The sequence below is a fragment of the Pseudorca crassidens genome, chromosome 8 (genome assembly GCF_039906515.1).
Source record: "Pseudorca crassidens isolate mPseCra1 chromosome 8, mPseCra1.hap1, whole genome shotgun sequence".
Classification (NCBI taxonomy): Eukaryota; Metazoa; Chordata; class Mammalia; order Artiodactyla; family Delphinidae; genus Pseudorca; species Pseudorca crassidens.
The window spans coordinates 93,664,205-93,691,914 of record NC_090303.1 but is presented as its reverse complement, the minus strand read 5'-3'; the positions used below and the strand labels follow the sequence as shown (position 1 = coordinate 93,691,914).

The window sequence follows — 27,710 nt, the reverse complement described above, 5'->3', positions numbered from 1 at the left end:
TCTTCTTCTTTTTTAATATTTATTTATTTATTTGGTTGCACCGGGTCTTAGTTGCAGCAGGCCGTCTCCTTAGTTGTGGCTCCCAGGCTCCTTAGTTGTGGCATGCGAACTCTTAGTTGCAGCATGCATGTGGGATCTAGTTCCCTGACCAGGGATCGAACCAAGACCTGCTGCACTGGGAGCACAGAGTCTTATCCACTGTGCCACCAGGGAAGTCCCTTCCTCTCCTTCCCCTTCTTAAGGAGTGTCTGCTCACTGCCTCCTCTGAAAATTGCCCAGTGACTTGGTACAGGTGTATTCCTGATCTGCCTTGTGAACTCCTGCTTCACATAACCCCTTCTTTAGAACAAGAATATGTATGTGAAAAAAGGTTAATCTGCTTTGATGCCTTTATTATTTCTGGCTTGTAATAGATTTCCCTCATGTTTCCAAAAGGTAAGTTGTTCGCTTCAAAAATGAATATATATTGCTGTGAATTAAATGTAATTTATTCTCTGTGGTTACACTCCCATCCTCACCTAACCTCTGTATGGTAGTAGTTCTCAAGGTTTAGTGTGGGGAGAATCACCTGGCAAGCTTGGTGAAGTGTGGGTTTCTGGAAAGATTCAGTCAGTCAACCATGGGTGTCAGGAATCCTAGACAAGCATCTCCTGGCCCCTGTCCTAGGTGTGGTCGGGGAATTCCACTACAGAAGCATTGCTCTATTGTACTGTCCAATGGACATATGGTGTGAGCCACACATAATTTAAGATTTTCTAGTTGCTACATTAAAAAAAGTAAAAAGAAATAGCTGAAATGTTAATATATATTTTATTAACCTGGAATGATATTAATCTAAAATATCATTTTAACATATAATCAATATAAAATTATTAGGAAGATACTTTACATTTTATTTTTCATAATAAGTCTTCAAATTCTGCTATGTATTTTACATTCAGAGCTCATCAAATTCAAATTAGCCAATTTCAAGTACTCAGTCACACGTGGCTAGTGGCTATTTGTTTTGTGCTGGTCTCAGCCTGCAGATAACAGTGCTACAGCTAGAAATGCCTGGGGGGGACCCACCTGCACCCTGGGTGCGCCCCAGACAGACATTTCCTCTTTCAGAGCTGATGCTGTGGCCGGACCAACACTTGCAGTTCTTACTAGGATTGTAAGACACCCTCAGCAGCAACCGTCAGGGAGCTTTGCGGACACAAGGGTTATGACTCACAGCTTCCGGAGGGTAGACAGCACGCCCCGGCCATACAGCAAGGTCAGTACTGGTTTGATATTTGTCTATGAGCCAATTTAATTTCAATTCAGAAATGACTTTTGATCCAGCAGATGATTGGGTGTTTTGGAAGGAAATTGTAGGCATCTCCCTCATCCTAGGAGGGTGGTCCAATCCGCCCAACTCGGATAAAGTGAAATCTAATTCTCTCTCCATCACATGGCTCCTGACCATTTGGCAAGACCGTATTTATCGTCTTTAGGTCAAAAAGCTTTGCCCCCCAAACTAAGACCCGAGGTGTGAATGTCAGGAAGCAAAAGTTAACAGCATCTGGTTCATCATTGCAGGCTTTTTCCCCATCTTCCCATGCCCACACTGTTTTCAACCACTCTGCAATGTTCCAGACATCTTCTCCCCTGTCTTCTTTCCTTCTTCTACTTCTCTTTTCTTCTTTCCTTCACTACCCTCTTCTTCAAGTGAGAAGCAGAGTTCAGTAGAAAACAGCTGAAGGGTTGGGGAGACAGAAAAGGGAAAGATGAAAAGGAACAAATCTTGTCCTCCTACCACTGGGCCTTGAGTCCTAGGAAAAGTCAAGAAAAACAGTGGTGTCCTCTATCCTCAGAGTCAGGGTTTCCCCCTCTGGTGTGAACTGAGGCAAAAGGGTGCCCCCCCACCAGGCAGGAAGGAGTAGGACCAGCTGCAAGTCCGCACTGGAGTCGGAGGTCTCCTCAGCAGACACGAGGCCGTCCGCTGCCCTTGGTTTCGGAGGTGGCCTCTGCTGGGTGCCACCGGCCCGGGGAACATACTCAACAAGTGCACTGGCTCTTCTCCCTCGGCCCCGGGGCCGTGAGGACAGGACTGGAATCCAGGGGGAGGCTGCCCAGGGTGCCCTCCCCGTACAAGGGCAGGCTGTGGCGAGCCATCAACTCCCTGGCCATCAGCACGAAGACCTCGTCGATGTTCTTGGACTCCTTGGCAGAGGTCTCCAAGACAGCCAGGAGGCCGTATTTCTCAGCCAGTGTGCAGGCATCCTCAAACAGGACGTGCCGTTTTTCCCACATGTCACATTTGTTCCCTGGGAGTGAGAGAGAAGCAAATATTCCGATGAGTAACTTAATCTGGTTTTTTAAAAGGTGAACTTCAGAAAGAACATTTTAGTTTAGCAATATGCGCACATGCATTTGTTCACAAATAGTTACTGATGGCAGATTTACTGAAAATGAACCCAACGATGAATGGAAACAGAGCCACTATCTTTTTTTTTTTTTTAATTGAAGTACAGTTGATTTACAATGTTGTGTTCGTTTCTGGTATACAGCAAAGTGATTCATATATATATATAAAATTTCAGATTTTTTCCATTATACTTTGAATATAGTTCCCTGTGCTGTACAGTAGGTCCTTGTTGGTTGTCTATTTTATATTTAGTAGTGTGTATCTGTTCATCCTAAACTCCTAATTTATCCCTCCCCCACCTTTCTCCTTTGGTAACCATAAGTTTGTTTTCTACGTCTGTGAGTCCGGCTCTGTTTTGTAAATAAGTTCATTTGTATCATTTTTTTAGATTCCACGTATAGGTGACATATGATATTTGTCTTTGTCTGACTTACTTTATTCAGTACAATCTCTAGGTCCATCCATGTTGCTGCAAATGGCATTATTTCATTCATTTTTATGGCTGAGTAAAATTCCATCGTATATATGTGCCTCATCTTCTTTATGCATTCATCTGTTAATGAACACTTAGATTGCTTCCATGTTTTGGTTATTGTAAATCGTGCTGCTATGAACATTGGGGTGCACGTATCTTTTCGACTCAGAGTATTCATGGAGCTGCTGTCTTAATTCACTGTCCTGTAAGAGCATTGAGAGCTGCTAGGAATGGGCTGGAGGTGTGTGTTTTATTGCCCAGGACAGGTGGAGCCCCTGTATTTGGGGACCATCATTCCTGCCAAGTGTGACAAGGTGAAGGCTGGGCCGGTGACCCTCTCTGTCTTCTCTCTACTTGCTTCACATCTTTTTCCTCTTTTCACTCTTTTTTTTCCCAAGTGACTGTAGAGATGGGGCCTGGTCTCACTGAGGAGACTGTGATGAGATTTGTTGGATTGAAGGCGTGGAGTGAATAGTGAAGGACAGAGCTATAATTTACAGGCAATAAAATGCACAGACTTGGGCTTCCCTGGTGGCGCAGTGGTTGAGAGTCCGCCTGCCGATGCAGGGGACACGGGTTCATGCCCCGGTCCGGGAAGATCCCACATGCCACGGAGCAGCTGGGCCCGTGAGCCATGGCCGCTGAGCCTGCGTGTCCGGAGCCTGTGCTCCTCAATGGGAGAGGCCAAAACAGTGAGAGGCCCGCGTACAGCAAAAAAAAAAAAAAAAAAATTGCACAGACTTGAAGCAGACAGGTCAATGAGTTTTGGCAAATGTCTATGTCCCATAACCGCCATCCCCCTCAGGACACAGAACATTTGCAATTCCCCCAGAAAGCTCGATGAGGGATTTTGCCAGCACAGCCCAGGATTTACTGTAAGAGAAGTACCGCATTTCTTTTCCTCCTCCTCAATCCTACGTTCATCTAATCACTGGACTTTGATCTCTCGGAGGCAGGAATCTAAAGGCGAAATTACTTTCTCACCAGGGTTGTTTCACTAGACATCAAGGTTTATTACAAAGCTACAGTAATTAAGATGGGCTAGACCAGTGTTTCTTTATTGTCCTCATAGAGAGTCTTTTTCGATCTTTTTTCCCCCTAATTACCCCTTTGCCTCTGAAAAACAGTAAAACTTCCTATTTGGAAAAAAAATCTAGATTCACAGGAAATTGCACACACACACACACACATACACACTACATATATATATATATATTCAGGGAGGTCCAGTGTACTCTTCTCCCAGTTTCCCCTAATGGTAACCTCTTGCACTACAGTACAATATCAAAACCAGGAAATTGACACTAATACAACCCACAGAGCTTATTCAGATTTCACAAATTATACACACATTCCTTTGTGTGTATGTGTGTGTGTGCGTATGTATTTGTGCAATTTGATCACATGTGTAGATTCCTACACCTACCAGTGCAGTCAAGATACAGAACAGTTCCATCACCACAAAGTGCTCGCCGTGCTACCCTTTACAACCTCCCACCAGCTCTAAGCCCTGACCCCTGGTAACTAATCTGTTCTCCACCTGTATAATTTTGTCATTTCCAGGATGTTATGTAGGGGCTTCCCTGGTAGCGCAGTGGTTAAGAATCCACCTGCCAATGCAGGGGACACAGGTTCAAGCCCTGGTCCAGGAAGATCCCACATGCCGTGGAACAACTAAGCCTGTGCGCCACAACTACTGAGCCTGTGCTCTAGAGTCTGTGCTCCGCAACAAGAGAAGCAACCACAATGAGAGGCCCACGAACCGCAATGAAGAGTAGCCCTAGCTCCCTGCAACTAGAGAAAGCCCACGCGCAGCTACGAAGACCCAACGCAGCAAAAATAAATAAATAATACATAAATAAATTTATTTAAAAAAAAAAGAATCATACAGTAGGTAGCCTTTGGAGATTGGCTTTTCTCAGCATAATTCTCTTGAGATCCATCAGAGTGATGTATGTATCAGTAGTTTCTTTTTTTTTTTTTTTTTTTTGCGGTACGCGGGCCTCTCACTGCTGCGGCCTCTCCCGTTGCGGAGCAACAGGCTCCGGACGCGCAGGCTCAGCGGCCATGGCTCACGGGCCCAGCCGCTCCGCGGCATGTGGGAACCTTCCTGACCGGGGCACGAACCCGTATCCCCTGCATCGGCAGGCGGACTTTCAACCACTGCGCCACCAGGGAAGCCCCCAGTAGTTTCTTTTTTATTGCTGAGCCATGTTCCATGGTATGGATGTACCACAGTTTGTTTAACTACCCACCCATATGAAGGAAACTGAGTTGATTCTAGTTTTTTATTATTATGAATAGTGCTTCAGTGAACATTTGTGTACAGACCTTACAAAATTTGTGTACAGACCCTACAGATACACTGTATATCTGGCCCTTTGGAGGCCACAAACCACTGTCATATCTAAAATATTTTTGCCTTCCCAAAGAATGCATGAAATAGACCAGTAGAATAGAATAAAAAGCTCAGAAACAAACTCACGAATATATGTACCCTTCACAGAAAGATGGTGCCACAGAGCAGTGGACAAGATTGCCTTTTTAGTCAATAGTACGGAGGCAATTGGATCTTTACATGAATAGTTACAAGTTTTGGCCCAGACCTCTCACTGTACACCATAATCAATGCTGGATAGATTGCAGATCTAAATGTAAAAGTCATAATAAATTATAAACAAACAAACAAATACAGCGAGCAAGGGAGGGTGGGAGGGAGACGCAAGAGGGAGGAGATATGGGGATATATGTATACGTATAGCTGATTCACTTTGTTATACAGCAGAAACTAACACACCATTGTAAAGCAATTATACTCCAATGAAGATGTTAAAGAAACAAAAAACATACAGCAAGTAAGCTTCAAAAGATAATGTAAGGCTATGTTAATGATTTCAATTAGGGTAAATTTTCCTGCATAGGATACAGGAAACAATAATCATTAAGGAAAAGTTTGATGGATTGAAATATACTAAAATTAAAAATGTCTGTTCATCAAAATACACCATCAAGAGAGTGAAGAGGAACTCTGAGAGTAAAAAAGTGAAAGATGAGGGACTTCCCTGTTGGTCCAGTGGTTAAGACTCCAAGCTTCCAATGCAGGGAGCATGGGTTCGATTCCCGGTCAGGGAACTAAGATCCCACATGCCGCATGGTGCGGCCAAAACATTAAAAAAATAATAATAAAATTTAAAATAAATAAATAAAAGTGAAAAATGTATTTGCAACACATGCAATTGACAAAGGGCTCAGAGCTGTTCAAGAGAACTGACTTCAGGGAGCATAGGTGACCCCAGCCCAGCTGCTACCCCACTGTCCTCCGCCAGCTGGTGCAGAGGCCCCAGCACAGGGAGGCACTAACGCAGGCCCCTGCTGCAGAGACCAGGGTTCCATTCCTCTATCAGGCAGCTTTGGTTCAGGCCTGAATCAACCTTTCTTGGACACCATCCTCCTTCCTCCCTTCTCTCCTTCCCAGGGGCAGGTCAGCATGACATAGAAGACTCTCCCTGCCTCCTTCTGCGCCTTCCTCTTTATCCCTCACAGCCATTTCTCCCAATAAATCTCTTGCATGTCTATCGGATCCTGTCCTGACATCTTCCTGGAAGACCCGAACCAACATAGATTATTTCCAGAAAACATAAGGTACTTGTAGGGATCAATAAGAAAAAGACAAACAACAGGTAGAAAAAGACAAACAACAGGTAGAAAAATGGGCATGAGAATTGAAAAGAGAATATCCAAATAGCTAACAAGTGTATGAAAAGGTGCTTGACCTCAACAGTGAACAGGGACCTGCAAATAAAAAATGCGAGTGATATCACGACACACTTACCAGGATGGAAGAAATGGAAAGATCTGATAATAGCAAGTGCTGGTGAGGATGTAGAACCAGGGAATCCGGGTTCTAAGAGCTTTTGCTGAGAGATTGTGGACCTTTAAATATAACAGGGGTTTAAGTGGAAAGTTTGCCTGAGATCCTAAGGGGACAAATAGCAGACGCCAAAGAATGTTAAGAGACAGAACAGCCACATAACCTACAAAAGGAGGTTGGCTCCCAAACCCTCACTCTGAGGGAGTAAGAAGAGTTAAGAAGTTAGAAACAAAACAGAGCGGGATGAGAAAAGGACAAGAAGCAGCCATCTCCAGGCAGAAAGCAGGGCACCTTGTGAGTGATGTTCAGGAATTTGTGTCTTATCTTGGGGGTGATGGGGACACCGAAGGTTTTAAACAGAGGGACGGGGCTTCCCTGGTGGCGCAGTGGTTAAGAATCCGCCTGCCAATGCAGGGGACACGGATTCGAGCCCTGGGCCAGGAAGATCCCACATGCTGTGGAGCAACTCAGCCCGTGCGCCACACCTACTGAGCCTGCGCTCTAGAGCCCGCGAGCTGCAACTACTGAGCCCGTGTGCCACAACTACTGAAGCTCACGCACCTAGACCCCATGCTCTGCAACAACGGAAGCCACAAGCCCGCGCACTGCAACGAAGAGTAGCCCCCGCTCGCCACAACTAGAGAAAGTCCGCATGCAGCAAGAAGACCCAATACAGCCAAAAATAATTTAAAAAAAATTTTAAATAAGTAAACAGAGGGACATTACTGAGGAGCTGGGTTCCCTGTGAATGGCTGGAGGGGAAGGAACAGGACAAATCAACGCACAATGGTCTCTTTGATTTTGTATGGTGGTGACATGGCCTCTAGGGGCTGGGGTAAACTTTTGAGAGAGAAAGCCATTTGTGTGAAGAACCATGGAGACAGAATGGAAAATATGGTAAAACGGCAGGGACACTTCTGTGAGGGAACAGCACAGTTGGCTATCCCAGATTAAAGCGAGGAGACCACCGACAGTAAACAGGAAGACCCGTGGTGTCAGCCCTTGGGATTGGATGCGTCATAAGCGGGAGCACTGGTGACACGTCCTGATCATCTTTGGGGGCATTTCTAGAACCAGTTAAGAAGTGGGGCAGAGATATTTGTTACAACAGACAGACGAGGGAGTAAATATCAAGCAAAAGTTGTGAGATTCGTGGAAATCCCACCACATCTTGGCATTTGTTCCCCTACTCTGCCCCACCTGTTTCTGCAGTAGGGGGAGGAAGAGTGAAGGACAATGCTGGTGGGGGCGGGGCCATCAAAGGGCGGGGCCCGCAAGGGAGGAGAAGGCGGCGGTGGAGAAGTGGGTGAGGCCTTCCAAAGACAGCCCAGAGGGGATGGCTGGTCAGGGTGGCTTTGCATGGCAGCTTTCAAGGTTCTTCTGCTTCAACGTTTCCTGGGAAGCCTGTGAATTTAATGGAAGAGGGATCCAACCCACCTTCCTGGGTAACCGCCAGCGGGTTTAGGACGGCATGGTTCCCCTCAGCGAGATGCAAGGGATTCACACCCAAGCTTCCCTTCCCTGGGAGCTACTATTGGTGGGGTTCCCACCTTCCCTGGCGGCTCAGCTATGTCCCCCCTCTCCGGGGGATGCCCTCTGAGCCCCTCGTTCCCTGGATTGAGGTCTCAGCACTGTGCTAAGTGCTTTATATGTTACCTTGTTTAATCCTTTCAATTCAACAAAACCTTTGAGGCAGGTACCAGTTTTATAGATGAGTAAGTAGAAATTTAGAGAGAGGGATGAGACCAAGTTCAGACAGGAAGGACAGAGGGGAGATTTGAACCCAAATCTGTCTGACTGCAAAGTCCAGGCACTGGAGTGGATGAGACATTGCCTCAACCAGAGCTTCAGGGGGCAACTGTCAGCCTGACCAGCTACTGGAAAGTGGCTGGACAGGAACTGAACCACCCGGGGCTCTGATTCAAATCCTGCCTCACCTGTCAGTAGGTAACTCGCTGAGCTCCTTGGCAGGATACTTAACCTCCAGAGGCCTCGGTTTCCTCAGCTGGGAGACGAGGATGGTCGTCTCTGCTTCTCAGGATGGTTGTGAGGATTAAATGAAGGGACCCAGGGGCAGACTCAGAGTGGAGTTTAGTAAATGTCACCTGTCGTCAGATCTTGTCACCCCTCCTGGTCATCACACTTCAGGAGCAGCTGTTGTGAAGGGTGTCAGAAACCTTGGCCAGTGTCCTCCTCGGTGCTTCGAAGAAGTGGTTATTGAGGAAGAAATATGGCTCTGTTGGGGGGTCAGTGTTTATTTTTATAACTCTGAACTCTGCCTTTTTCTTTTTTAAAAAATAAATTTATTTGTGGCTGCATTGGGTCTTCATTGCTGCATGCGGGCTTTCTCTAGTTGCAGTGAGCAGGGGCTACTCTTCGTTGCGGAGCACGGGCTCTAGGCGCGCGGGCTTCAGTAGTTGTGGCACATGGACTCAGTAGTTGTGGCTTGTGTGCTCAGTAGTTGTGGCTCGTGGGCTCTAGAGCGCAGGCTCAGTAGTTCTGGCTCATGGGCTTAGTTGCTCCGCAGCATGTGGGATATTCCCGGACCAGGGCTCAAACCCGTGTCCCCTGCATTGGCAGGCAGATTCTTAACCACTGCGCCACCAGGGAAGCCCTGAACTCTGCCTTTTGAAGAAGTGTTCTTTATACCTGAAGTCAAATCAAAAATGTTTCTGGTTCCAGAGGGGACCTTTGGCTGAGAAGTAACAAGAGAGAGGAGGCAGCTCACGCTTCTCCAAAAAGACAAGTCGCCCTCCATGTGGAAGACGCTTCCCAGTCTCACTAATCTCTCCTGTTTTCTGCCATGAGGGAAAAGACACAGCCCCTCTGAAAAAAGGGGCTAAGTTTGAGGCGCATTTTCTTTGGCAGCTGGCTGTGCATAGGGAGCTTTTGATCTGATGCAGCACGAAGGAACGAGCCCCGTCTAGGCTCTTGGAATGACTTTGATTCTTAAGTTACAAGAAGCAGAATGAATTACAAAGCAGCATTCTCTTCAAGGCCATGCATATGATAGGGGCTAGACTGTGACTTAAAACAGCAAAGACAGGGAAAACACGGTTCTAGAATAAGAAGTCCTTTTTGGAATCACAATAGTAATAATAGATGGGCTAGATGTGCCAACGATGTATGCGAGTGACCTCTTCTGTGGACCGTCTGCAGCCCAGCTATGCTTCCTGTCACTGCCTCCCCCCTCGGGGCCCAGCTGCTTGGTCCAGGCCGGGCACCTTACACCAGGCCTGCCCGCCACCGTGAGGTTGGCCAGCAGCCTGGGCCAGGCTTTGCCATGAGAAAGAGGAATGGAGCGGGACTTCTCTGATGGTCCAGTGGTTAAGACTGCGTGCTCCCAATGCAGGGGGCCTGGGTTGGATACCTGGCCAGGGAACTAGATCCCGCGTGCGTGCCGCAACTAAAAGACCCTGTGTGCTGCAACTAAGACCCGGTGCAGCCGAATACATAAATAAATAAATATTTTTTAAAAATTAAGTATTAAAAAAAAAAGGAACGGGGCAATGGGATTTCCTTCCTGAAGAATGTGAGCTAGAGGGTATGAGAGAATGAGGGATTCTGTGGCAGGAGCAGGCTGGGGATGATGCTTTGAGGAACCCAGGAGGGATGGTTCAGAGGGAGAGTGCTGCAGGCCCACAGTATCCTGAATGTAAGAAGCAGCTCTGAGAGAAGACATAGATACACAATGGTGGAGGAGGCTGGTACACAGAGCCCAGCCCTGAGAAGAGGGTCCCCAACTTCCTGCTTGCGATGGGTGGCCTGGCTCCACTGTGTCTCCCACTCTGCTGGGCTTGAATGCTGGGCTGGGTTTTCCTAGGTCCCAGGGACTTGCACCCTCACCATAAGCACCCCACCCCATTGTTTAAGGAACACAGAGGAGTTTGTTCCCTCAAACAAATGAACCTTCTAGAAACAAATCCCACACCCATTATGAAGCACCTACTATGTGCTAGGCACTGTCAAGCGATGTATACACATTATCTCGTCACGTCTTTACAACAACCCTAGTGAATACTGATTGCATATTGTAGATGAGGAAACTAAGGCTCAGAAGGTAACTTACCACACAGCTAGGACATGCCTGTGCATGGATAAATAATCCACTAATCATTGCTGTGTTTAGCGCTCAGTCCCACAGCAGCTCTCTAGACCTGTGCTCTGCAAACTTTAATTTGCATATGAATCTCTCTAGGATCCTGTTAAAACGAAGATTCAGATTCAGTAGGTCTGGAATGGGGCCTGAGATGGGGCACTTTTAACAACCCCCAACGTGATGCTGATTCTGTGGATTTTTAGGGCAGTGAAAATACTCTCTATGATATCATCATGGTGGATACTTGTCATTAGACATTTGTCCAAACCCATAGAAAGTACAACACCAAGAATGAGCCATAATGTAAACTGTGAAGTTCAGATGACTATGATGTGTCAATGTAGGTTCATCCTTTGTAACAAATGTACCACATTGGTAGGAGATGTTGATATGGGAGAGGCTATGCATGTGTGAGTACAGGGGGCATATGGGAAATCTCCGTACCTTCCCAATTTTGCTGAGAACCTTAAAAACTGCTCTGAAAAAATAAGTCTTAATACAAAAAAAAAAGAAAAAGAAACCTAAAGCCAAAAACTCCAGTGATGCTGATGCTGCTGGTCCGTGGACCACACTTTGAGTAGCAAGAACCTAAAGCAACTTGCCACTTGGTAAACATTAGTGTCCTTAGGAGGGGCACTGCTTGCAAAGCTAATACTATAGGGAAGTGACAGCACATTACCCGTTTCTAAATGCACAATGTGACGGCACGTATTTCAAGCTGTGAGTTCACTGTGTATAGTTGAAGTTGAGGTTAATTTTGATGTTGGTTTGTTGTTAAGATTTGCTTAGCATCTTAGCAGGTGTGATAAGTCATTCAAGAGTGTTGTCAGTCATAGTCATCTGAGCGGCTCTTCCGGGGATTAAGAGCCATCTGACGCTGTGAAGCTCAGACTACAGAATACTTCCTGTGTAGTCTGTACAGACGTGTGTCGAATCACACGTCTGTATGATGAAGGGTGTACCTTCCTCTAGATATCTGGCCCATCTCAGGTTTTTGCAGTGAGAAACTCTAGGGTGAGGCCCTGGAATCTGTATTCTTAACAAGTTCAAACCACCCCACTCTCATGCTCAAGTGAACCTGATGGGAATTTCTGGCCCAGATGTTTTCTGAGGTCCCATCCGCCACGTGCACTTTTACGGCTTCCTGTTCCACTGCCACTGGAAACACAGAAAAAGCTGAGCACGGGGGGCGGCTGGCAGTCAAGGAAAGCGAAACACTTTGAAATCGACCTACCAATCAGCATGATGACCAAGTTTGCCGCCCCGTATTTCTCTATCTCGTGAATCCAGTGAGGAACAGACTCGAACGTGGACCGCCGGGTGAGGTCGTAGGCAATTATGGCCGCGTGGGCACTGCGATAGTAGCTTTGGGTGATGGTCCGGAAGCGCTCCTGGCCTGCAGTGTCCCACACCTGCATCTGGAGAAGGGCAGGAAAGGGGGTCCGCATCAGCAGTTCCCACCCCTGATGGGAACTTGCTCGCCTAAGTCGTTCCCTGGGTCTCACTTCTAGAGATCCAAATTCAGGAGGTCTGGGGTGGGGCCCAGGAATCTGTCTTTTTTCAGGTGCTCCCAGGGTAAAATCCCCAAGGTTTTCAGGTTGGGGGCCATCACCTAAGGTGCCCTTCAGTGGGAGAGGCGGATCCAGTGTCCTAAGGTCTGGTGTTCTTTTGCCTTCCTACCACACTCATCCCTTCGTCCAGATGTTTTATCTTTTTTTTTTTTTTTGCGGTACGCAGGCCTCTCACTGTTGTGGCCTCTCCCATTGCGGAGCACAGGCTCCGGACGCGCAGGCTCAGCGGCCATGGCTCACGGGCCCAGCCGCTCCGCGGCATGTGGGATCTTCCCGGACCAGGGCACGAACCCGTGTCCCCTGCATCGGCAGGCGGACTCTCAACCACTGTGCCACCAGGGAAGCCTCAAAATGTCTTTTTACTATTGTGTTTGTTTAATAAGGATCCCACACAAAATCCACTTATTACATTTTCACCAACACTTTTTGATCTTTTTTGGTTGGTCAAATGGGTAAATGATATTATCTCACTTAGTTTAATTTCATTTCTTTAATCATGAGTAACAATGGGCACTTTTACTTTTTCACATAAATGTATGAGCCAGTTCACATAACATCTGTGAAGTAGCTGTTTTGTCTAATCTGTGAAGTGCCTACTTTTTGTATTTGGTTGTTGGTCTTTTCTTCGATATTTATCAGAGCTCTTTTCACATCAGAGAAATTAGCTCTCTGTCAGTTCCATATTTGCAAATGTTTCTTTCCAGTTTGTCACTCATCTTTGACTTTAGTTTTTGTTTATGGTATTTTTGAGTATGTAGAAATTTGACCTTTATATGATCATATAGAAGAGTATTAATTTGACCTTTAAATAGTTAGATGGAGCAATATTTTCCCTTCTGGCTTCTGGGTTCTTGTCTTACTTTAAAGCCTGATTTCTCTATTCCTCAATGATAAAAATAAATACTCCCATGGGTTTTTTTTCCTGGTATTTTAATGATCTCATATTTTATATTTAAATCTTTCACTCCTCAGGCATGTGTTTCAGGGTTAGGAACCATGGCTAAAAGAGGCAGACCCACCCGTGTCCCCCTCTGACCTTCACTTTCTTGCCGTTGATCTCCAGGGCACGCACAGTGAAGTCCACCCCAATGGTGTTCTGCTGCGCCTCGGTGTAGACCCCGGACGTGAAATGCCGCACCACACACGTCTTCCCCACGTTGGAATCCCCGATGAGGATAATCTTGAACAAATAGTCAAAGTTCTCATCTGCTGCCCTGGCTGAGCTGGAGAATTGCATGGCTCTTGCCACCTAGAACAGATCAAGGAAGAAAAGAAGGAATTCGGTCTCTCTTTAGTGCAGCCATCCCCAACCTTTTCGGCACCAGGGACTGGTTTCGTGGAAGACAATTTTTCCTCGGACAGGGTGGGGGACTAGGATGGTTCAGGAGGCAACGTGAGCGATGGGGAGCGATGGGGAGCAATGGGGGGCGATGGGGGGCGATGGGGAGCAGTGGGGAGCCATGGGGAGCGCTGGGGGCGATGGGGGGCGATGGGGGGCGATGGGGAGTGATGGGGGCAAAGGGGGGCGATGGGGAGCGATGGGGAGCGGTGGGGAGCGATGGGGAGCGATGGGGGCGATGGGGGGCGATGGGGAGTGATGGGGGGCAATGGGGGGCGATGGGGAGCGATGGGGAGCGGCAGGTGAAGCTTCACTTATTCGCCTGCCGCTCACCTCCTGCTGTGTGGCCCAGTACCTAACAGGACCGGTACTGGTCCACAGCCTGGGGATTGGGGACCCCTGTGTTAGTGACCACCTACCAGGGGCCGGGAACTATTCTTGGCACTCGGGATTCAGCACAGGACAAGACAGAGTGAGGTCACTGTTTTCCTAGCACTGCCATCCTCGTGGGAGAAGCATGTTAATTACTGGTCAGGTAAGAGGGAGCTGCCCGCACAAACCCCACCTGTCCTAGGTGAGTTAACATTACTTCAGGGGTGACCTTGGAATGAAGAGGTTCTACTGCTGTTCTCTGCTGGGCCCAGTACACGGTCAACACTCTCAGATGACAGCATTGACTGGGACTTCCCTGGCAGTCCAGGGGTTAAGACTCCATGCTTCCAGCGCTTCCACTGCAGGGGGTGGTGGGTTTGATCCCTGGTCCGGGAACTAAGATCCCACATGCCTCGGGGCCCAGCAGGAGTGTTTCACCTGCCAGTTGTCAGGTGGGAGACATGCCTAGCTGTCAGCCTATCTCCATGTCACACAGGAGGAAGACAAATTACTGGAAGACTGAATGGCAAGGCAACCAGCCGCAAGCATCAATGAGACCTGACAGACAAGTCAGTTTCGGGAAGAGTCACACAGCCCTTTTCTTCCGGTTGGCACCTGCTTTTCCTTGTCCTGGAAATTATGATTCTGAGAATATTCAGAATGAAAACTGTGGGGAATTCCCTGGCAGTCCAGCGGTTAGGACTCTGTGCTTTCACTGTCAAGGGCCCGGTTTCAATCCCTGGTTGGAGAACTAAGATCCCACAAGCCTCGAGGTGCCACAAAACAAAACGAAACCAACAAAAAAACCCTGTGGTTCGAATGTTTGTGCCATACTCCACCATAGGCTGGAAAAGAAAGTTTCTCATGACAGTGTCTCCCAAACTAACTGATTATCAGAATTACCTGGGAAGATAATTAACTATCTATATATTCCTGGAGCCCATCTTAGGTCTGCTAAATAGATTTAAAAACATGCACACACTCCCAGGTGATTTTGAGGACTAGCTAGCCTTGGGAAGTGTTGACCGACACAATCACCCACCTGAAACTTTATTCCCACCTTCAGCGTCTCTGCTTAAATACCCACAGCATCTCAGATCACGAGGAACTCACTACCTCCTGAAAAAATCTATGTTGTGTGCACAGCTCTAACTTACATGGGGTTGAAATCTATCTCCCCGAGGTTTCCATCTGTGGACCCTCATGCTACATCAGGACTCCCATTCCACATGACAGCAGATTCCTACTCCACAGCCCAGCAGATTGTTGGAGCAGCAACCGTGTCCCCTCATGGCAGATATACCCGGGCCCTTCAACTGTTCTTTGGTTGTGTTGGGTCTCCTCGTCAGATGTCTCTTAAAAATACAGGAAACCTTATTTCATTTGATGACGAAATTTGATGTGTTGCAAATTGTTCCTGTCTATGACACCCTTCTTCATTTCCCCCAGTTTTAGTTTTTGGCTTTCTCAGAAGTCATAGAAAAGGACAAGTCTGTATCATGACACAGATTAAAATCTGTACGTAAAAACTGCGAGCTTTAAACAGACGGAGGATCCTACACTTCTCCTGGACTCCTCTGAAATCACTATGGCTAAATGATCCAGCAGACATGAGACATAATCAAACAACTCTTCCCCGGGCTTTTCAAGTAAAGAAAGCCATTCCACTTCCGGTGTCTTATCCCTGTAATTTGAGCTGAAATCTTACTTCCATGCCCCCGCCCCCATACACACACACCAAGTAAGTCCTCAGGGTTTCCACAAAAGCCCCCTTCACCTCCGCCTACAGGCCCTGCAAGGAGAAACAAGCGATGTCCACCCTCCAACACCCTCCATCCTGCATCCTGTAACCTGCACCCGTTGCTTACCTGTCTGGCTCTCTCACCTCTGCCAGTAGGTAACGTTTGCTCTTTCTCCTGGTTTTCCTTTTGGTCCTCCGTGCCCCTTCTTCCTCCTGTCTCGAGGCGTGGTGGGAACTGTAGTTCTGTCCCCAGGTGTCAGGTTTGGTGGCCTGAGAAAGTGAAAGGGAAGTGTCAACCCTCCCTCCCTCCGCCTCCCCCTCCCTCCCCATCCGGAGGAGCTGCCATTGGGTACAAAGCACGGGGTGAGGCCACACTAGGTCACCTTTCCTCCGGCTTCTTAGCATCACATGTTATCCAGCAAACCCAAAATGAAAAGGACTAGCCTGCTACCTCAGCCAACACCTACTGAGCCTCCCTGTTATTTCTTTCAGCTCACATTCTCTTAGGCGGCCCTTACCCCCAATTTTTCCTGGTGTCCCCTGTTTGGCTGGGGTGGGAGTGGCTAGTTGAAGGACAGCAACTTAAAGGAGGATACAGATCTGGGTTTTGAGTCATTTAACTGTTTTGTGGACTTGAATAACCTTTTCTGAGGAGCCACTGAGAGAAAGGAGGTGATCCAAAGAGAAGATTAAAAAACGAAAACAACTTTGAATTTGCAGGGGAAGAAGGAGCTGAAAAAAAATGTTTCCTTCCCCCCACAAAGTGTACCCCAGAACCAAGGTTAATTTCTAGGAAGACCTGGAGTTCGTCAGTCCCTGATGCTGGCAGGAGAAGCATGGAGCTGAGGTGAATTTTCCTTTTTATTTTTTCCCCACAGAGTCTGGAAGAGTCACTGCTTCTAGCATGGGGACCAGATCAGCTCCACTCTGTGGAATGTGCTGAGCAGGCAGTTAAGCTATAGGCACAACATGCAAAACAGAAACATCCCGATCGATAAAATATTAAACTGGTGTAGTGTTTTCAAACTGTGGGCCGAGACCCGTTAATGAGTCATGAAGTCAAATTTAGGGGGTTGTAACCAGCGTTTTTACAGAAAAGATTAGGAAACCAATTCAGAATGCATTCCATGGAGTAAGGGTATTGTTGCACGAGCTGTTTGGATCAGTTGTGAACAGGCACGTGTGTGCTGGGGGTGATGTAAGATGTATTTCTTACTGTGGATTGAGGCCTAGCACTGAAATAGAGGACAATTTATTCACTACTCAAGAACATTTCTCCAGAAAACCTGTAAATGATGATTTATCTTACCCCAAATTCCATTTACACATCACTTTCAGGAACCTCTCTTTTGGGGAGGATAAATCCAATGTTGGCAGGTAGAGCAAGAAGACAAAAGACACTGCCAAATACTGCTGCTGCATACCGTGCTTTATTGTGTTTTTAAAAAATTTTTATTTTATTTATTTTTTTTGCCCATGCCATGCAGCATGTGGGATCCTAGTTCACATTCAGCATGCGGGATCTTAGTTCCCTGATGAGGAATTGAACCCGTGCCCCCAGCAATGGAAGCGCGGAGTCCTAACCACTGGACTACCAGGGAAGGCCCTGCAGACTGTGCTCTGAAAGCCACAGTCATGCATATGAGGCTTCAAAATGAAATGTAGGTCAAGATCCATGACAAATGTATGGGCAGGGGCAGGAAATAAAACCCGTGAGATGTGTCCGTGAGGTTAGGTGTCAAAATGTTCTCTTCTTCCGGTAATGATTACTGATAAAGGAAAAAAAAAAACCCAAACCAAAAAACCCCAGCTGACTCAGACTTCGCACTTAGAGAGCACGTATAATTCGAATGGTAAAATGCCCGAATGGTTATGGACGTCAAGGAGAGATGCTGCTTTTCCCTACCCCGACCCTCTCCACCAATGCTGACTATAAGTGCAAAGAGCAGAACTTGGGTTATGGGGAAGAAGGCATTCTTGACCTGGCTGGTGGTGATGCAGGTCATATACCTATACACACACACATACATACGTGCATATACACACATATATCTCACAATATATATAGTTTACCATTTTAACCATTTTTAAGTGTATCATCCAGTGGTCTTAAATATATTCACATTGTTGTGCAGCCTCCAGAACTTTTTCATCATCTCCAACTGAAACTCTATATCCTGTTAAACAATAACTCCCATTTCCCCTCCCCCCCAGCCCTTGGTAGCCATTATTCTACTTTCTGTCTCAATAAATTTGATTACCCTACGTACCTCATACAAGTGGAATCATACAGTAAGTGTCCTTTTGTGCCTGGCTTATCTCACTTAGTTTAATGTTTTCAGGGTTCATCCATGTTGTAGCATGTGTCATAATTTCATTCTTTTAAAGTTGAATAATTGTCCACAATTTGTTGTTTACAATAAGTGTGAAATGCCTGGTCTGGTTGATTTATGGTTGCTCCCCATAATATCACCTTTCCCCAGCCACACCCTCTGATGACTGGAAACAAAACTACCCCTGCATTGTGTAAAGGCAAATACAAATTAAAAATAAGAGACTTAATTCTCCTTGTTGAAAATAAGGGAAGAGGACCCCCCTCCCTCCTTTTTCTTTCAAAATTTCTGTCCTTTTCGAATATATGTATATCTTTAGAATGGCTAAATAACCTCTGCCGGTCTCACAACTCTGGAATGTTTCCTCCAGGACCTGGGAGCCATCTTTTGAAATTCAAACATCCAGGGAGCTATTGCCCCTAACTCCCAGTTCCTGTGGCAGGATGGGAGGCTAACTTCCGTGGGGGCTTTGCTCCAATTTGCAAAACCATCTCCTGTCCTAAAGGTGTGAGAAGTTCTCTGGATAAGCCAACTCCGGTGGTCTCCCCAGTGACCATGATAAAGTTAGGAGAAATATTTGTGACATAAGGTCCAGTCGAGTCCTCTCACTTGAGGAGTAGTGATTATCTGAGAACTTGCCTGGAATGGGTAGTGTCTGCCTGGCAATGTAAGGGGGAGATTCCTTTCTTCCTTTGTTACCTCTTAGCGCGTTGCCTGTGATGTGCGTCACAGTCTGATTCAAAGCATATTCAATAATAAAACTGTTTTCTAATCTGCTATCTTTGTGGACAGGTTTTCTGGGTTGAAAGACTTATTTATTTATTTATTTTCCCCCTAGCAGTTGAAAGAGAGCCCAGAGGGCAAAAGACCCTTGTTCAGAGTCGTGTGTTGTAAGGCCTTCAGTTTTTTTTTGTTTTACATCTTTATTGGAGGCCTTCAGTTTTTGCTTGAGGTTGCCAGGATCTTAACACTCATTTATTTGTTTGGGTGATGGGGGTGGGATGTACAACAGTGAATTATACCGACAGACTAATAACCCTGTCCTTATGGGCAACTGTATTTAATTCAACAAAAATTTAAAGCTTATGCCCTCATGGCAGGTCAGTAGCACACCTAGCAGCGAATTTCTTTCTCTCAAAACAAAATGCAGAATAAAGGTTTTTTTTAAAAAAAGATGATTTATATATACATAATTTTTTCCCAGATTATATCTTTTCTCTCCCGCACTGCTTCTTTCCTAACAGTCCTGGCTGGTGTCCGTCCCTCCGACCCCCACTTCCCCCTCGGAGCTGCCGGGTCCACCCAGGCCTCTGGCGCCGTCTGGAAGCCGACACTCCCCCTCCTCCTCCCCTCCCCTGTCCCTCCCTTGTCCCTCCCCTCCCCTCCCTCTCCTCCCTCTCTTCCAGTCCCCTCCCCTCCCCCTCCCCCTCCCCTCCCTGCCCGGTGGCCCTCAGGTAAAGCCGCGCGGTCGGACTACAACTCCCAGCATGCCTCGGGTACCGACGGGTCACGTGAATGCCCGGAAACCCTGACCGCGGCGGCGCCGGTGAGGTGGCAGTGGGAGCGGCAAGCTTGCGGGCGTGGCGGAGCGAGAGGAGCTATCGGCCGGCCGGAGTGCGACTGCTACTGCGGACTCGGGTGCGCGAGTGGCGACGCGCCGGGCCCGAGCCGAGAACGGCCGGAACCCGGCTTGGGGCGGGGGTGAGGGGCGCCGCAGGCGAGGGCAGGTCCGAGGAGCTTCCAGGCGACGAGGGGACGGGGCGGAGAGGCAGAAGGTGGCGGCCGGTGGGTGTGGCGCCGCGGGCAAGGCCGGCCACCCCTCGTTCCGTCCACGCTGTGCCTGGCTCCTCGGCGCCCAGGTGCTCCGGGACCGGCGGAGTACCGTAGCGGGCCGGCGAGTACCGTAGCGGAGGGGAGCGGGAGGGTCGGGAGGGCCTCCGGGGACAGCCGGCGGCCGGGCCCCACGCCAGCGCGGTGGCGGGGGCGCCTGTGCAAGAAAAGGGTTTGTCGTCTAGACCAGGTGGAAGGGTACCTCACAGGTAGGGCGGGCAGGCTTTTGGAGAGGATGTAGTGAGGCCACAGAGGGAGAAGGGTCTTAGTGGAATAACTGGGCTTTGCCTTTTGGTAACTACCACGGTCTCGGTCAGGAATTTATCTGATCGCTTTTTCGTCATTAACTCAGTATTCTTGTGTGCACAATGTGGTCTGTTTATTCTCACGTCTCACGGGATTATGGGAACGTGTCCACAGGGTTTTTGGTGTTTCCAGAAACTAGGCGATCTCCTGATAACTTACTGAAAGGATTGTAGGGAGTTCCTGGGGTGAGCAAAATATGATTTTTAATGGCCACCTTCTTTCTTCAGCGTTTTGATGGTTGAATTCTTTTTTTTCCCATTTGTTGAATGTTTGCTGTATGCCAGGCACTGTACTTACTTACTAAATTAATTTATTTTTGGCTGCGTTGGGTCTTTTTTAAAAAATTATTTTTGTCTGCGTTGTGTCTTCATTGATGCGTGCGGGCTTTTCTCTAGTTGCGGCGAGCGGGAGCTACTCTTCGTTGCGGTGCGCGGGCTCTCATTGCCTTGGCTTCTCTGGTTGCAGAGCACGGACTCTAGAGCACAGGCTCAGTAGTTGTGGCGCACGGGCTTAGTTGCTCCGCGGCATCTGCGATCTTCCCGGATTAGGGCTCGAACCCATGTCCCCTGCATTGGCAGGCGGATTCTTAACCACTGCGTCACGAGGGAAGCCCCAGGTGCTGTACTTAGATAAATTGTCTCATTTAATCTTCAGTGAGGAAATTGAGACTCAAAGAAGTTAAGTGGAGGGTCTTGAATTCCAACTGGAACTTTCATGCCTTTGTGTGGGCCATGTTGTGGCTTCAGATGACAATCTTCTATTAATCTTTGATATCTGGTCTCTGCATCAGAAAATAACCCTGAAATGATACTTTCATAAGCTCAAAGTCGGTGCACTGTCTTGTTGCTCACTAGCTGTCAGGATCCAGTGTATTAGTCATTGTCTCAGGTTCTGATTTGTCTTGTTCACCAGTGGTAAGGAGATGTCAGAGCAATGACCATTAACTTGAGTATAAGTCCTTTGTCTAGGAGAGGGAAAGATTTTTATCTTGAAAACTGTTGTCTTTGGAATATGTTCAAAATAGGTAGGAAGAACGTGGTTTGGGGAACCCTGAGAGAATTTTACAGAAAAGTGCTAGGTATTTTACATCTGTGGTAAGGAACAATTTAAGAAGAGAGACAAATTACAGGAAGACTTGAGTTTCGAATGAAAGGATTTACATGATACAGGGAAACGACCTCAAATGAGGTCATGTGGGATAAAAAAGATACTTGTGTAAATTACAGAATGCACAACTGTCACAATAGGTGAGCTCAACTATCCATTTAGTACTTTTCCCCCTACCTCTATACTGAGTATACATAATCATTTTACTTTGCAAACATAAAAACTGAAGTCTAGGGAGTGAAGTAATTTGCCCTTCTTATTTAAGTGTGTGCGAGAACCACAGTTACTAATAAGGTGCTTTTTTTCCATCCTGCATCTATACTTCCATGTTTAATGTGTGATATTTTTAATTACTGTGTTTTACCCAACTTGGGATATTTTAACCTTTTAACCTTCCCTCTTACACAGTATAACGTAGGGTCTAGGGTCAGGTCTGGGTTTGAATGCTCCTTTCACCTCCTAAGAGATATTACTTTGTAAAATCCATTTTTTTATCTGTAAGATATGGTGGGAACTAAATGCAATGGCACATGGTAAGTACCTAGCACAGGGCCTGGCACTTTGAAAGCATTCAGTGTCGGCCATCAGTCAAAGCATTCATTCATTCAGAAAATCTTTACTGATCATTCTAAATGCTCTGCTAGGCCCTGGGGTTGTAGCTGTGGTGTTAAGACAGATGTGGAACTTACAGATGAACAATAAACATGTGAACAATTAAAGCAGATAATGAGATTGGGAGAAATGCTGTGAAGGGAAAAAGCAGATGGAGATGGGAGAGGTAGTAACGGAGGGAGCCCATTTTAGATAGGACGATCCAGGCAGCCACTCTAGCGGATGACACTTGAGGCTGAGCCAGGGAAAGGCAAGAGCAAGCCGTTTGCAAAGAACCAGGAGGAAAGCATGTCAGACAACAGAAGAGCAAATGCGAAGTCCCAAAGCAAGGAAGGGCTTGGTGTGTTCAGGGGCAAGAAAGGGATTGGGTGCTAGGGAGATGGTAGCCATGTGGAGGAGTGATGCTGGTGGGGGGCGGAGCAAGGGGGGCACAGAGGAGAAGGAAACGGCTAGCCCCACGCTGTGTACAGCGGCAAAGGACTGGGACCCACCCAGATGTCCCGCAGGAGACTGGACTGCGGCAGCTCTGTAGGTGCAGATGGGGTGGACCTCCACCCTCTGATAAGTGAAGAGAAAAAATAGTGCAGGATAGTGTGTGCATTTGTGTATGTGTGAGTGTGGGGCTACGCCTGGAATGCACGCACAGGTGCAGATTCTGCAGGAATGCAGAAGCAATGGTAGGAGCCCCTGGTGACATGAGAACAGGGAGGGAGGTGTCACCGTGTATATACCCTTTGAACTTTCTACCATTCTGCAAGAATGCAGAAGCAATGGTAGGAGCCCCGAGTGACGTGAGAACAGGGAGGGAGGTGTCACCGTGTATATACCCTTTGAACTTTCTACCGTATGTGTATAGCATCTACTGCATACAGGTTTTGGAGGCCATGGCAAAACTCTTGTGGTTTTATATGAGTCTTGGGAAACAGTGAAGAAGGCATTTTAAGCAGAAGAATGACAGCTGATTTATGTTTTAAGATATGTTTCTGGCTGATGTGTGAAGAGTGATGGGCAGCAGGGGGCTGGTGTGTGTGCTAGATGTAAAATAGTGAAACCCTGCCGGAGGCTGTTGCACTAGGCTTGGTAGAAGATGTGGGTGGTTGACCTTGGTAGTGGCTGTGGGGATGGAGAGAAGAGGATGGATTTGGGCTGAATTTTGGGGTGAAAAGGACTGGATTTAGTAATGGGTTGGATGTGGAAGCTGAGAGGAAAGGAGAAATGAGGGCTAAGTGTTAGTTGCCTTGGTGGTACCATCTTGTGAGGGCAGTGCTGGGGACGAATGGGTGTGGAGGGAGGAAGTGAAGAATTGTGAAATTGTCTTTTAGTTCCAAGGAGGGCTCTCAAGTGGTTGGTTGGCTGTGCCGCTGGGAGCCCTGGAGGGTCTGAGTTAGAGCTGGCGCTCTGGGAATCATAGGCAGAAAGCCGTGGTACCAGATAAAGGGGACAGAGATCTTGGAAGGTTAGAGAGAGAAGTGTAAGTGGTTATCTCAGATGTTGAGAAAGCAGGTCCTTAGGCAAGTGTGGACTTGCTGGGCAGAGCTGCATGCCCTCTGAGGTTTGTGGTTTTGAATCTGAAAAGTGAAACCAGCCCGCTCCTTTGATTTTTCTCTGGCAAAACTCAACCACTTGGGCCCAGGGGAGGAGGCCAGAGGCAAGCAAGGAAAAAAAGGCCCATAAGGGAGATAGTGCAGATTCTAAGTTGGGAAAGAAGGGAATGAGGACAGGAGGAGGGTCATGGATGAAGGGAAAAAATGGGGAGGTGACCTAATTGGGAGCTTGCTGAGGTAAAATGACTTTGGAGTGGGGAGTATGAAGTAAGCAGTTTTCTGGAAGGAGACAAAGCAAGATGTTTGAAATGCAGTTTGGGAGATGATGCACTTACTGCTTAGTAGATGACACGGGCTGGGTTTTGACCACGGAGTGGGTTTTGCTTGTGGGATAGAGGAAAAGATTGGTGGGAAGAGGACAAGGGTCTGCTAGGTTACCCATCTGGGTGTTGACATGAGACAGAGCAGAGGGGGGACAGCAGGTGACCAGGAGACAACGGCTGTGAAGGGCAGTGGGCAGCGAGGCCCAGGAGCTTCGGAGAAGCTGGAGTCTCGCAAGGAGGAAGAGTGGTTGTGAAAAGGAAGATTGCTTCTCGCTGAGAGACCCCAGAGGAAGCAGTGTTATCTGGGGGCAGGCAGGAGTCCGCCAGGGTAGGAAAGGCAAGAACTCGCAGAACAGGGTCATAGTATGGAGAAGTAGATTAACTACTTCTCTCCATTTCCAGAGAGCATTTCCTTCCAGTGGGGGTCGGGTGAGGATGGGTCCGATGAGATGGAGGTGGCAGGTGATCTCCTTTCTGCCAGTCTCTCCCCTTTCCACTCCGCAGTCTGTTTCCCCCAAAGTGTTCCTAATACGAGACTTTATTTATTTATTATTTTTAAATAATTAATTAATTTTGGGCTGCGTTGGGTCTTCGTTGCTGTGCATGGGCTTTCTCTAGTTGCGGCGAGCCGGGGCTACTCTTTGTTGCGGTGCGTGGGCTTCTCATTGCGGTGGCTTCTCTTGTTGCGGAGCATGGGCTCTAGGCGCCTAGGCTTCAGTAGTTGTGGCTCGCGGGCTCTGGAGCGCAGGCTCCATAGTTGTGGCGCATGGGCTTAGTTGCTTCACAGCATGTGGGATCTTCCTGGACCAGGGATTGAACCCGTGTCCCCTGCATTGGCAGGCGGATTCTTAACCACTGCGCCACCAGGGAAGTCCCTACAAGACAGCTTTAAATCTTACTATTTTGAGTTGGAATGGACTCTAAATATGTATGGAAAGTGAAATTTGGGGAATGTTTTATATTCCAAGGCAGTGTTTATAAGGGGGAGATTGCCCTCTGCCTGGGCGTGTCACATGTGAAGCCATCTTTTTATTTAGCCTCCATCACACAATATGGAGTGTTCCATCCTGGAAAGTATATTGTGTGGGTGATCCTATAGGATCTCAGAAAGCTTCTTACAAGTCAGATGAGTTAATGATCATGAACTAGCCTTGAAAAGTAGAATAAGGCTCAATGGTTCTGCATCCTTTTTGATGGCAGGGATCTTACTTTTTATAAGTTTTTTTTTTTTTTAAGATCATTCTTGTTCTCACATGACAGTTGTATATTTAGTATCCATGGATTAAGAAAATACTAAATGACAAGCTTCTATTCAGAAACACTTAAAATGAATTTTGGCTTTATTAATTATAACAGCATTTACATAAGCTTGAAAAATGTTAGACATTTGTTCAGTCTGTATTCAGAGCCGGAAAGAAAATGGTCTAAAAGTAGGATGTGCTTAATAGAGTTGGACTTGGCAAAAACTCTGTGCTTCTGCAGGGCTCCAGAGCTCACAGATGATCAGAAATCACTTCTGTGATGTAGGACATATAAATGCAAGGTATTGTTATTAATGATTATAATTATATAGGACCAGATGTTATAATAGTATTCATTTTAAATGGCATTCTGCCAACATCAGATGAATGTTTAAACTCTTTTCCCATTGAACTTATTAAGCATTTTCTTCCCTGTCACTGTAGCTAAGGAAAAGGTGGTTTATTTAGAAACTAAATCCAGATGGTCTCAAACAGCTTGGTAGTCACTTAGCACCATTAATGTAACTGTACAGGCCTGAAATCCACAACCATTATTGCCGAAGCAAGTAATTCCAATCTGTTGGAGCATACATTTTTGGAATTATTCTCTTACCTAATTAGTTATAGAATTTCATAACCCACAACCTTTTCTGAAGTATTCAGTACAGTGTTTTGAGTTGTGAGTGTGTTCAGGTCAAAGAGCTATGATTTATAAAGAATGGTTAAAACTTTGAGTTGTTTCACTTGGGTGTCATGCTTAATTTGGGGGATAGAGGTAAATTTAGCAGTAACACTAGTAGCTCTCAGGTTTGTAACTTCCTGGAATTACAGACAGAAAGTTTATTTACATTTTGTGAGTGGAAATTTGTTGTCTTACTTGGCTCATAATTTTGTTTTAACATTTTTCAAGGAGAATGATTATGTGAAATTAACTATATTCTCCTGATATGGGATTAACCCTGGGCAGATCAGTGGCTAAAATAATTATCTTAATACCTTACATGCATTGTTTATTTTGGTCCCAGAAGAGATAGGCCATTTTACACATGACAGTCTGTGCTTCAGACAGATTGATGTGTCCGAGGGCTCACAGCCAGTAAGTGAATCAGCTATAATGTTTATATAACTTTAACCATCTCGACTTTGTATCTTTTATCCAAAAGTTTCAAGAATGGCCTTTCAGGGCTTCCCTGGTGGCGCAGTGGTTGAGAGTCCGCCTGCCGATGCAGGGGACATGGGTTCATGCCCCGGTCCGGGAAGATCCCACATGCTGCGGAGCAGCTGGGCCCGTGAGCCATGGCCGCTGAGCCTGCGCGTCCGGAGCCTGTGCTCCGCAACGGGAGAGGCCACAACAGTGAGAGGCATGTGTACTGCAAAAACAAACAAACAAACAAACAAAAAGGATGGCCTTTCAGCTGGGTCTCTCAGCATTTAAGGTTTTGGGTTCATCTACCAATCAGTAGTATAAATTGTAATAGAGAACAGGAGTATAAATAGCAGTTACAGGGAACACAGCCTTGGGCAAAGTCCTGTGATTCACTAATTTTAGTGCTGGAAGCTTTTGAGTTTGTCTCCTACCTTGACTATTATTGTAGTATGTTTATCATACAAGGTATTTTGTTAATTTAATTTTTTTTAAAGCTTTTTTTTTTTGCGGTACACGGGCCTCTCACTGTTGTGGCCTCTCCCGTTGCGGAGCACAGGCTCCGGACGCGCAGGCTCAACGGCCATGGCTCACGGGCCCAGCCGCTCCGCGGCATCTTCCCAGACCGGGGCACGAACCTGTGTCCCCTGCATCGGCAGAGGGATTCTCAACCACTGCACCACCAGGGAAGCCCTGTTTTTGTTTTTAATTTATTTGTTTTTGGCTGCGTCGGGTCGTCGTTGCTGCACGCAGGCTTTCTCTAGTTGCGGCGAGCGGGAGCTACATTTCGTTGTGGTGCATGGGCTTCTCATTGTGGTGGCTTCTCTTTTTGCGGAGCACGGGCTCTAGGCGTCCAGGCTTCAGTAGTGGTGGCACATGAGCTCAGTAGTTGTGGCACGCGGGCTCTACAGCACGGGCTCAGTAGTTGTGGTGCACGGGCTTAGTTGCTCTGCAGCATGTGGGATCTTCCCAGGGCTTGAACCCATGTCCCTTGCATTAGCAGGCGGATTCTTAACCACTGCACCACCAGCGAAGCCCCTGTTAATTTAATTTTATTTTTTCCTAATATGCAGATAAACTATAGGACTTTTACAATGCTGTGGATGTTTTCCCTCCTGATTTAAAAGTAATATACATGTTTATTGTAGAATTTTTAGGAAAATATATAGAAAAGTATAATTACCCATAATCCCGCTGCCTAGAGAGAACTATATATTCCCTGTTTACTTGTAAATATTATGTAAATCTAGAGTTCAGTTGATTATAAGTCATATCCTACACGTTTCACTTGCCATTTACTCATGTTATTATAAAGTCTTAATCATCATGTCAAATGATAAAATATTCAGCCATTTGGATATACCATAATTTGTTTAATTATTCCCCTCTTATTGCATGTTTAGGTTGTTT

At 46.8% G+C, this 27,710-nt stretch overlaps 2 protein-coding genes across 6 annotated transcripts in view; one reads left to right on the top strand and one right to left on the bottom strand.

Annotated features, from left to right (window-relative positions):
• Window positions 1-796: 796 nt before the first annotated feature.
• RAB19 (RAB19, member RAS oncogene family) lies at window positions 797-16,265 on the bottom strand. The gene is made up of 4 exons (XM_067745570.1): window positions 16,005-16,265; window positions 13,445-13,657; window positions 12,072-12,255; window positions 797-2,291 (listed from the first exon to the last, which is right to left on the bottom strand). Exons 1-4 carry the CDS (start codon window positions 16,263-16,265, stop codon window positions 2,023-2,025), a joined length of 927 nt encoding a protein of 308 aa, XP_067601671.1. The 3' UTR covers window positions 797-2,022.
• Window positions 16,266-19,718: 3,453 nt separating this feature from the next.
• SLC37A3 (solute carrier family 37 member 3) overlaps window positions 19,719-27,710 on the top strand; it is a 44,775-nt gene continuing 36,783 nt past the window's right edge. For 4 of the 5 annotated variants that reach the window (XM_067747189.1, XM_067747187.1, XM_067747190.1 and 1 more), the window contains exon 1: window positions 19,719-19,831. The gene's annotated coding sequence lies outside the window, so the exon portion shown is untranslated. Of the gene's footprint in view, window positions 19,832-19,873; window positions 19,979-27,710 lie in introns of those variants that run through there. The other variant, XM_067747188.1, reaches the window with a different exon arrangement.

Coding starts and splice junctions, on each gene's coding strand:
- RAB19 (XM_067745570.1), bottom strand. CDS start 16,265: ATGCTAAGAAGCCGGAGGAAAGGTGACCTAGTGTGGCCTCACCCCGTG. Junction 13,658..16,004: donor AACGTTACCTACTGGCAGAG/GTGAGAGAGCCA, acceptor GATCTGTTCTAG/GTGGCAAGAGCCATGCAATT. Junction 12,256..13,444: donor TCAACGGCAAGAAAGTGAAG/GTCAGAGGGGGA, acceptor GCCCTTCTCCAG/ATGCAGGTGTGGGACACTGC.